The 12255-nt window shown below is 38.8% G+C and overlaps 1 protein-coding gene across 6 annotated transcripts in view; it reads right to left on the bottom strand.

The window, feature by feature from the left end:
- The window catches only part of LOC135471641 (microtubule-associated serine/threonine-protein kinase 2-like), a 124387-nt gene that overhangs the window by 47136 nt on the left and 64996 nt on the right, over positions 1-12255 (bottom strand). For all 6 annotated transcript variants that reach the window (XM_064750945.1, XM_064750948.1, XM_064750949.1 and 3 more), the window contains 2 exons: positions 10305-10333; positions 7593-7678 (listed from right to left, as the gene is read on the bottom strand). In XM_064750945.1, the coding sequence (XP_064607015.1) occupies positions 7593-7678; positions 10305-10333 (115 nt within the window). The remainder of the gene's footprint in view (positions 1-7592; positions 7679-10304; positions 10334-12255) is intronic.

The raw sequence follows: 12255 nt of genomic DNA, 5'->3' as shown, positions 1-12255 counted from the left end.
GTACACTGCACTGCAGCCAGAATATATACTGGTACAGTCCACACGTACACTGCAGCCAAAATATAGGACAGTACCCCTGTGCACTGCACTGCAGCCAGAATATATACTGGTACAGTCCACACGTACACAAAACTTGCTGACTTTAGGTGCGAAGCGAATCGCACACTGATTTTACGCATGCAAATCCTATATCAACCTTTCGTGTGCAAATCGCACAATGACTACAGGTGCGCACAATGTACATCAACCTTACGGGTGCAAATCACACATTAGGCTATAGGTGACTATAAGAGTGCACATTGCACATCAACCTTGCGTGTGCAAATCGCACATTGGCTATAAATGTGCAAATCGCACAGTAACCTAAGGTGTGCAAATCACACATTAACCTTAGGTGTGCAAATCGTAATCCTGGTTGTCAGCAAGGGTGTTATTGCGAACAACACCCACCGGTTTAAAACCAAAAACCAAGGCCTGGGACTTCACTGAGGAAACATGAAAACACAATTCTAATCTTTATAAGCATAGTGTAACCTTGCGTGTGCCTTGCGCTGGGAATCTATTTTTCCCCGTGATCTTGAAACAAGTCATCAAAAACTGCTCTCATGTCCTAGCAAAACTTAGTGCATATATATACTCCTGTAAAAGCAATCAATGTAAGACAATCGATGTCTTGAAACATGTATGTGATGAATAATTCTATTATGTAAAACACCAATACCCCTGAATGCAAATATACTTCTGCCGGAGAGAAACCAAACAGGATTTAAAGCATCAACCCATATAAGGCTCTACTCTGTAGCATTCAAGCGTAAGCCCCGACAACCAAATCAGATTTAACTGCAGCTTTATGTAAAAGTGAATGAAGGGGAGGGCAACTTGCAATGTTTACTCAACTGTACCTTGTGTGTGTATGTTGTAATCAATTTCAATTTGCAAACTGATTACAAACTTCAAGTTACAGAAAGCTGGTCAATGTGCCAGTCAAGGTCGTGTCCATACAAACTGATTCTGATTCAGAACTCAAACCCATCTTTTAAACACTGTAACCAATTAAGCACTTTAATAGCTGTGACACAAAAATTGACTTAAATGAAATAGGGAGCAATTGTGAAATGGATAATAAAGAAAATATAAGAAACCAAGCTATTGTGAAAAAAAATGTGGCTTTTTACATGACTTAAACAAAAATGTCATAAATGTTAGTGAATTTAATGTTATATTTAATGTTGTAATACATGTGGACTCTTTATTAATTATTTGCTTGGTGTTTTATCTGACAACTACCAAACTTCCTGACTGGGTTGGATTCGGACAAGTGACTGTACTGCTGAAGGGCTGATGACTGAGCCAGTAATGACCCCGAAATATCTTGTTTAAATACATGAGTAATGCACTTATTTCCGTTAAAAAAAAAAAAAAAATAGCTTAATGTTTTTCTGTCTTTTCTTTCACTTTGTGCTCTTGTCAGAAATTGGCGGTTAAACCTAGATTCTATATATATGTAATTAGACCGGTACCAACTATTTATTTCACTCTCAGTACTTATCTAAATCTATGAAACTCCTGATCCAGACACAGGTAAAATTCCACCAGGAAGGTTTAAGAAGGGGCTATCATACCTTGTAGTAGTGAAATTAATCTCCAAAAAAGAAGATTGGAGCAAAAGATTATGCTCCATTATACACAATTTTGCAAAAAATGGAAAATAAGCATCAAGAAATCTTCATTATCTTATCGATTTAGACAGATCTCTTAGAGGTAAAAAAAAAACCCAAAGACCGCAATTCGCACATCCGAAAACAGGGGACGTACATATTATAATGGTAAATTTCCGCCTGTCACATTAGCTCAGACTCGAATGACTCTATATACACTCTGCAAGCAGATTCTAAACACATAGTGGACCAAGACTGAGCTCTCAAACATGCGTTTATCCCACTGCTAAACAGTTAAATACATGTTCAAAGGCCTAACTGCAGACTGCAATCAGTAGACAGGAATGTATGACATACAAAAAGAGATCAGACATTTGTGATCAGCTTTTACCAGCAGCTAGTGAAACTGTAGCCATGGTGACAGGTAAGCTCCAACTGTCCCCAAAGGAAGTTGGACTTAGGTGAAATAATGGTTAGAGAGATGGGAGTAGCTGAGAGACGGGAGGTGATGGTCGGGTGGTGTGGTTTTTGAACAGGATGTATGTGATGCCGAAAGCAGTTACACTATACACTTTACACGGCCAAAACTACCATTTCCTTCTGATATCGTGTTGCATCATTGACTAGTCAACACAACATTGATCAATAGCTACTCTTGAATTATTCAGCACAGGTATTAACACTCATATCTCACCCTTCCTCCCTTATCACAATCGAGTAAACATATATAAAATAAGAGCAAGCATCACCAAAGCCCTTGGTCATAGCTTCATGTATACATGTATGTAAGAGACGTTACATGTGTGGAATGGCTACCTATAACACCTATCTCCTTGTGTCACCCTATACTGCCATATGACAACAGAGCTCCACAATAGTAACACCTCACAAAAGACGTCTAGACTTAATATAGTAAACTATGGCAACATCACACAAATAGCTGTTGCTATAGGTGGCAACAAATCCATATATATATATATATATATATATATATATACATATATACACACATATATATTATTTATACATAAATAATAAATAGATGCCACGTTTGTTACCATATTTTAATATTTCACAACCATACACCAAAAAAAAAAGAAACATCCTGTTTTAAGACGTTCCAATCTGCTCTTAGCAGGATGGATGTTATATTACATGTTTAAAGAGGGACATGATATATACATATATATATTCAAAAAGGTCTCTTATAAGCTATCAGGACTGAGGATAAAGCAAAATTTAAATAAACTAGGTCATTACCATTGAGTCTGTCACAAAAGTTTATAAAATTATATATAACTCTATATTCTCAGATGTTGGTAGGGTTGCACAAGTACGTGTATATACATTTGCCTCTTATTCAGGAGACTGTCCCCCAGAGAATAAGAAGCACTACTGCTGGTTGTCGGGTCGACAGACTACGTGACTCGGAAATTCTTGTTTACAGTATACATTGAAATACTACAAATCTCACATGATAATGTGCAAACTTAAGCCACTCCTGCACCTAACTTCCCCCATAACAGAAGACATAAAAAGGCCCTAAATAACAAATGACGACATGTGATGACAGAACAATACTAATCACACCTGATACTGCCAATAAACCTCATCACACCTGACAACAGTATGTGAACTTAGTAGATGCTCTCCATACCACAAAAATCCGACAACACTGCACTAATGAGGTGTGTTTTAATCATTAATCAAGGATTATTTCCCTGTCAAGAAGCACCTGAGTCCAGTATTAATCAATAGCACTGGGTATGTGAACACTGGGAAAAACAATCTGAGGAATTTACATCATTAATCTGTGAGTATATCCCATGACAAGTTAATGGATTTGTCTGGTCAAAGAAACAGGTGATGGGAGATGTGACATCTTATCATCACCATAGGTCTTTTCCCCTGGTCTATGCATCTCTCACTGAGTCATGGTCTGGCTGGGGGTGAGGGTACAGGTCTAAAGGTGATGAGTTCATAAAGCACAGTGACAGTCCTCAGGAAGGCCACTACCAGGGTCAGGGATCAGAAGGACACCATCTACACTGATACATGCTAAATCAGAGACAGACCCACTTCATGACCCTCAGGGTAAAAGTCACTGTATGTACATCCAACAGAAGAGGGGGTGGTGGTGTGGTGGGGGGTGGTGTGGGGTGGGGGGTGATGCGGGAGTAACAAACTGAATGAAAGTACAAAGAATTTTCTTATCACTTCCTTTTTTCCATACTATCATAATATGCAGGTTTTGCTAAAAGCCATACTGATGACAGGATTACAAAAGATGAAGTCCTCAGACTAACGACATATGAAACAGACTAAAAGTTAGATACCAAAATATAGGATTTTACTGAACTTCTATCTCGGAATGTTCTAGATGCATAGTTACAATAATATGTCTACAGTGATGAAACTACATGCATGTTACAAAGAAGAGCTTTATAAAAAGAATATGTGGTAATCCCACAGTTCCACGTATCCTTTGCATAGTCCATCCGTTTATTCCAGATGGACTGAAGCCCATGATCATGGAAAGCATGCCTGGCCCGAGTTTCATGAAGCACCTATAATATACTGACTACCTCAAACAGCCAGGATAATATGGACCACACAGAACAAAGGTAAGAAACTGATCAAGTCTCAGATGAAGTGTACAGCCAGTAGAATATATCCAGCCAATACGTGCTTTGAAAACTAGAATGTTTGACATACTGTCTTCAATAAAGAGAATCAAGGAAACTTGATTTTATCCTATTAAAGCCTAACTTAAATTGCTCCCAGGTTATTGTATCTCTGCATCAGGCTCCACTAATCACAACCAGTTTCATCACATTTTTTTTACCGTACATTTTTCGTACGATATTCTGTACGTCACTATTACTGTGTCTTATCTGTGGGATTATTGTACATGTATCACATCTGTCTGAAACTTGTCCCAGATTCTGAAGAGGGAAGAAAACGGAAGCAGTTGGCCCTTCGTATCTAGCATGAGATGCTACGATTCTGATATAACCTATACTCTTTGAGATTGTCAAAGTATGTACATGTCCTTATCACCTGAACTGCTTGTTTACAGTCAAGCAAAGTGGCCTCTCCACCCATCCCACCTCCCCACCCAAGAAAAAGCAGATAAGAGACACTGTAATTTATGGAATGCTACAAGGCTTGGTAAATGTAGAAACTGTCATCAGTTGATTACTCATCTCAAACAGGCACAGGTGGTGAAGGGACAACAAGGTGTAGTGAAGCCAGGGTAGACATTCTCGGCCTCACTGAGTCTCACTGAAAGCTGGGCTTGAGGGAGACATAAATCTAAAGATGCCAGAATTTATCCAGACTCTGAATAACACATTAATGAAACCATCCACTCAACAACAGCTTCATAAAACACCATTTTCTTTTTTATTGTTCCTTTATTTTCCCCCCTGAATTACTAGTCTTTTGTTTAATCATGCAGGAACATAAAATGAGGAACATGAAATTCAGCCAGTATAACTGACCCCAGGCATCCATTACCATCTCAGGGAACTTTTGATGTCCCATCAGGCAGGGAAAATACGACAGAGTAAATTATTACGATTAGAGATGATCATAGCTCCATTGTTTACGTATAACACGTCAAGAATTCAACCACGATACCTTTGAATATGTATGGGGCTATGGTTTGTAAAATCAACGTGCATGAATCCCTGATACTTGGTGGAAGGTAGGAATAACATGGTGGAGAGCAGGAATAACATGGTGGAGAGTGGAAGGTAGGAATAACATGGTGGAGAGCAGGAATGACATGATGGAGAGCAGGAATGACATGGGGTAGAGTGGAAGGTTGGAATAACAAGCTTGAGAGTGGTAATAACATGGTGGAGAGCAGGAATAACATGGTGGGAGCAGGACTAACATGGTGGAGAGCAGGAATAACATGGTGGAGAGTGGAAGGTAGAAATAACATGGTGGAGAGCAGGAATAACATGGTGGAGAGTGGAAGGTAGGAATAAAATGGTGGAGAGCAGGAATAACAAGGTGGAGAGCAGGCATAACATGATGGCGAGCGGAAGGTAGGAATTACATGGTAGAGAGCAGGAATAACATGGTGGAGAGTGGAAGGTAGGAATAAAATGGTGGAGAGCAGGAATGACATGGTGGAGAGCAGGAATAACATGGTGGAGAGTGGAAGGTAGGAATAACATGGTGGAGAGCAGGAATAACATGGTGGAGAGTAGAAGGTAGGAATAAAATGGTGGAGAGCAGGAATGACATGGTGTAGAGTGGAAGGTTGGTATAACAAGCTTGAGAGTGGTAATAACATGGCGGAGAGCAGGAATAACATGGTGGAGAGTGGAAGGTAGGAATAAAATGGTGGAGAGCAGGAATAACATGGTGAAGGGCAGGAATAACATGGCGGAGAGCAGGAATAACATGGTGGAGAGTGGAAGGTAGGAATAACACGGTGGAGAGCAGGAATAACATGGTGGAGAGTGGAAGGTAGAAATAACATGGTGGAGAGCAGGAATAACATGGAGGCGAGTGGAAGGTAGGAATAACACGGTGGAGAGCAGGAATAACATGGTGGAGAGTGGAAGGTAGGAATAACATGGTGGAGAGCAGGAATGACATGGTGGAGAGCAGGAATAACATGGTGGAGAGCAGGAATAACATGGTGGAGAGTGGAATGTAGGAATAACATGGTGGAGAGCAGGAATAACATGGTGGAGAGTGGAAGGTAGAAATAACATGGTGGAGAGCAGGAATAACATGGTGGAGAGCAGGAATAACATGGTGGAGAGTGGAAGGTAGGAATAACATGGTGGAGAGCAGGAATAACTTGGTGGAGAGTGAAAGGTAGGAATAAAATGGTGAAGAGCAGGAATAAAATGGTGGAGAGAAGGAATAACATGGTGGGGAGTGGAAGGTAGAAATAAAATAGTGGAGAGCAGGAATAACATGGTGGAGAGAGGAAGGTAGGAATAACATGGTGGAGAGCAGGAATAACATGGTGGAGAGTAGGAATAACATGGTACAGAGCAGGAATAACATGGTGGAGAGTGGAAGGTAGGAATAACATGGTGTAAGGTAGGAATAACATGGTGGAGAGTAGGAATAACATGGTACAGAGCAGGAATAACATGGTGGAGAGAGGAAGGTAGGAATAACATGGTGTAAGGTAGGAATAACATGGTGGAGAGTAGGAATAACATGGTACAGAGCAGGAATAACATGGTGGAGAGTGGAAGGTAGGAATAACATGGTGTAAGGTAGGAATACTTTATAGGGTTCACAGGCTAGTCTTGAGTTTAAAACTTTTATTAGCAGCATAAACCCTTCAGTTTCATCACAGAAACACTGAATTAGCATGTATGCTGACAAATAATGAACTGGTAATTGCCACTTTTCTTTCTACTAAAAAAAAAAAAAAGTGTAAAAATTTCACTACATGCATGAATTTAAACCTCCTTTCCTCTAATCAAACACGACCATGTGTGCCTTTTTACCAAACCTTGTTCCTTCACTGCTGAATCGAGAGATGAACACATCAAATCCAGCACACCCATGACAAAACTGATTTATGCTGTTCGTTTTCTAAGTACAGTTAAACTGAAATCCCATTCTGGACACATGCCTAGCCTGTGTTATACATCATACAGAGTTACCTCCCCTATTCCTCCAAATGGGCGATCAATTTCATCACAGGCCAAGTAGTTGTCTCTAGCAGAGCAGTCAATTGGCTCCAGTCTTCGTTGTACAATGTCGACAATGACTGAGCCATCAAATCAAAATTTGAAATAGGACAGAGGCTATAAAATATGATAAAAATCAATGTTCAGTCAATTGGAAGTCCACTTGCATTCATTGTAATTTGTCTAACACCTTTTCCAAGGTGAAAGAAAAGAGTTAGCCATAAAGTAAATAAGGAGATAAATAAGGCTGACTCACTGAAGGGTTGTGGAGAGTGGCACCGATGTGGCAGTGTGGGAGAAGAGTTTGGACCAATCAGTGACTTTCTTCCTTGAGTACGAGCACTGAAACCAAAATAACAACAATTACATTCCTGACCATTTACATGTGTGACACGTTTAATAATCAGTCCAAAAATTATTCACTAACACAGCTTTTCTCTAATAATCAATTAAGCTCAAAGTATAATCAGGTGACAAGTTTCTTGAGGAGACTTTATCCACAAACATGTGCACAAAATTTTTATTTGTTTTTGTTCACTACACCTATTTATATCTCTATTTCCCATTTTTCCTGCCCTTGAAACATCATTCCGTTGCTACCTCATTAAAATTCCTGAAGCTTTTATCAAACACCAAAGAGCAACTTTCAGAGCAAGTTATGCTCCTTTTTAATTTGATTCTGAAGACAAAACTACATTGATTGGTTAGGCCAATTCCAGGCCTTCGCAAAGAGTGAACGTTTATTACTCTACATGGAGCAATGCTCAAGGATGTTTGAATAAACACCTTTCACACATGCTAAAAGGCTGAAAACTATATCACCTATATTACCTAAACAGGTCAACACCTATCACATGTGTTAGAATGCAGTGGTGTGATGATTGTTACATGGATAAGGGGAGCTAATCCAAGAATCTGTAATCCTCTAAATCACAAATACAAATTAGTCATCAGTATTACCCTAAATCCTCAACAAAATCCATTAAATATATTTTTATTTATTTATTTATTTTTTTATTTATTTATCTGATTGGTGTTTACACTACACTACACTCAAGAATATTTCACTTATACAGTGGCATCCAGGGCATTATAGTGAGAGGAAGCTGGGTAGACCCTTGCAGAAGACATTTTCATAGTAATTTCTGTGAACTTTATTCAATGTATGTACCACTGCCCAAAGACTAATTCTTCAGTCTTCAGAATCTTACATATTATTATTTCAAGGGTTGAAGTTGTTGAGGATTCAAGGGTACATCTTTCCAAGCTTTAACAATCCCACACCTGGTAATCCAGTTAGGTTCAGGACAAGTTATAATCCACAGAAATTGCAGCTTAACGACTACCCGAAGCATTCTCCTTGACCCTGTCAAGGGATTTCCATAATACCTCAGCTGACCTCAAAATTGACGTCTATCTCATTATATGCTTATATACACAGGCTTGTCAAGAGCTTTAAAGACCATCGAACACTAGGCACTTCGAGGTTGGTCATACTTATCATGACAAGAGGGTTATGGGAGGAGAACAGTGCTTTAAATTCTTAAAGTTTTCATTATCTTTTTCATCAGAAGGCTATCCTAGAAAAGTACCCAGCTATCTGATAGTTAATTAAATGGATTAAAATAGAAGCCTTGATCAAAGGGGCCATCTTTTAATTTATTTATTTCATTTATTTATTTGATTGGTGTTTTACGCTGTACTCAAGAATATTTCACTTATATGACGGCGGCCAGCATTATGGTGGGAGGAAACTGGGCAGAGCCCGGGGGAAACCCACGACCATCCACAGGTTGCTGGAGGACCTTCCCACGTACAGTCTGAGAGGAAGTCAGCATGAGCTGGACTTCAACTCACATTGACCACATTGGTGAGAGACTCCTGGGTCATTACAGCCATCTTTAATAACACCCTGCAACATGATACGACTGATATATAACCATTGTGGCATTAGACCCTAACCATTCTGTCATTCTTGTATGAAAATATAAGCCTAGCAATGTGTGCAACTATGGACGAAACTGATTATCCTGTGTTCAGGTGCAACTATGGACGAAACTGACTGTCCTGTGTTCAAGTGCAACTATGGACGAAACTGACTCTCCTGTGTTCATCGGTGCAACTATGGACGAAACTGACGGTCCTGTGTTCAGGTGCAAATATGGACGAAACTGACTGTCCTGTGTTCAGGTGCAACTATGGACGAAACTGACTGTCCGGTGTTCAGGTGCAACTATGGATGAAACTGACGGTCCTGTGTTCAGGTGCAACTATGGACGAAACTGACTCTCCTGTGTTCATGGGTGCAACTATGGATGAAACTGACTCTCCTGTGTTCATGGGTGCAACTATGGATGAAACTGACTCTCCTGTGTTCAGGTAACAATACATTCATCACAATCACCATATGTATCATGACAATCATCTGTATGAGCATGGCTATGTAACAAATGGATTTCCTTAAAAAAACACATCATCAATCTACTTTTTGATCAATTTTCACCTAAATATATAGCATCAAGCAAAAGCTATTTTACAGACAATTGTTCATTTGTAAATTTACACACCTTTTCTAGGACTAAATTTAGTATTTTTTCAACTAAAAGCAGCGAGTGTTGATTAGTAAAAAAATTAGAATTTTCGGCAGAAAAAAAGAAAGAACAGTGAATCAATTCACAGCTGTCACCAGGGTTCACCTATACAAAATTAACAGTATTTTTGTATTGTGTACAGTATTTTTGAGGTTGATAATTAGGTGTATTTCGTTGACCTTTGACATGAGTAAATGGAAACTTGTACAAAGATTCTCTTCAATAGAATGATTCAAAACTTTTAATACAGAGCTACAATATATAGGCACACTTCATGAAAACAAACTCTAGACAATCATGACAATAGAAAAAGTTTTAAACAATTCCCAGAATACAGAAAAGAAAATAGGCACAGCGCAAATGAAATAACAACTTACCTCCCTCTTCGGCTTAAATTGAGTTCCTTCTGTAAAAAGCGAAAAAAGAAAGAAAAACAGTTAATCACCAATGGGTTAATATCTGAATCATAGAGGTCGCACCAGAAGTTTCATGTACTCTTAAAGACGTGGCCACATAATCAAATGACCTGATTAGATCTTTCGGAATGAAGACATCTTGAATAATCGATATTGTAAGTAGGTCCACTTTTTTTGCTCATTATTCTTGGAAGCAAGCAGCAAGCCGAAAAAGGGTTCAATCGGGTGATTGATGTTCGCTTTTAACGGTACACGGACATCGAACATGCAAATGGAGTTGTTTATTGCAGATATAAGCCACAAAAAAAAAAAAAAAAAAAAAAATGATGAATTTACATTACAAACTTTTTAGAAGGCAGTGTGTTGAGCTGTGTGATCCCACGTCTTGATGCTAACCTTGTACATGTATTAGTAAAACTTGGATAATTCCAGCTAAACTCCGGTGCAAAGCTTTAGGGTACATGCATAGGGGGATTTCTACACTCAACATAAACAGGCTAATAACTCCTGATGAATTAAACCACATCAGTTAACATTCTTCATCCAATCAATGCATGCTGCACTGGACTGAGACAGACTGGAAAATCAATAAATGTTTTTCATGGTTTCAACATCATGCAGATGTAGAAAACGAAAAGCGAGGACAGAAATGACAAGACTAGTATGACAGATAGTAGTACTGTAAACATGGCCTAAACTAACTACAAGCAATGGCTGATGGGCGAGTCAAAACTAAACTGACAAATTTCACGTTCATGCTTTTAAAAATGTCTAAGTAGTTTCTGGAAAACGTTAACAATTGTGATATCTTTACAACATGTGAATACTTTAATGTCCCTTAGGTCAATTTCATGACTGAACTGTTTCTGTTGAATGATACAGAGTTAGCGCTGGAGCATGGTTCTTAACCAGTAACCAGAATTGCTATTGCAAGAGCATGGTTCTTAACCAGTAACCAGAATTGCTACTGCAAGAGCATGGCTCTAAACCAGTAGCCAGAATTGCTATTGCAAGAACATGGTTCTTAACCAATAACCAGAATTGCTATTGCAAAAGCATGGTTCTTAACCAGTAGCCAGAATTGCTATTGCAAAAGCATGGTTCTTAACCAGTAACCAGAACTGCTACTGAAAGAGCACAACTGCACCTATACATGTACATATATATATATATATATATATATATATATACAACAAGGGGATAGATATGGTACTCTATGTAATGTTACATGGAATTTAATCTTTGTGAAACAGGCCGACTGTCCTAGGCCCTACAAAGGAAAATTACATGTGTAATCTAATACATCAAATCCCGAACAATGAACCCACACCTGAGTGTAATATCAAACGCACACAGTTCTGTGAGAATCGGCGCCAATGTTGCCATAACTCTTGTTAAGAACTACACGTAGTCAGTACATATTGCATGCAATACCTAATATTTGCACTCTCGGCACATACACATTCAGTAATCCCAGACAACAACATGTGTTAGGTGTTTATTACAATACATGAGGGGCAAGGTGGCGGTGATCTGGTCAAGCAAGAAATGATACTGATAGGTCAGAAAAACAGAAAATTGAAGACATAATATATTTCGTCCAAGTATATTCTACTCTTGTCTCACTTCTAAATGTGATTTACCAGCAATAAAACAACTTGTCTAAACTTGTCCCTTTGACTCTTTCTTCATAGAAACCAATTAACAATCAATCACATACATATACAGTTCTAAGTGACACTCATCTTTCATGTACAGGTTTATAATTAAAATATATTTACAACAGGTTTGGATGTCTACACCGATGTATGCATTTTCTGATTCCTATAATATCACACACCGTTTATTTATTTATTTGATTGGTGTTTTACACGATACTCAAGAATATCTGACTTATGCGGCGGCAGCCAGT

The sequence above is a fragment of the Liolophura sinensis genome, chromosome 7, assembly GCF_032854445.1.
Source record: "Liolophura sinensis isolate JHLJ2023 chromosome 7, CUHK_Ljap_v2, whole genome shotgun sequence".
NCBI lineage: Eukaryota > Metazoa > Mollusca > Polyplacophora > Chitonida > Chitonidae > Liolophura > Liolophura sinensis.
This window is presented reverse-complemented; position numbering and strand designations above follow the sequence as displayed.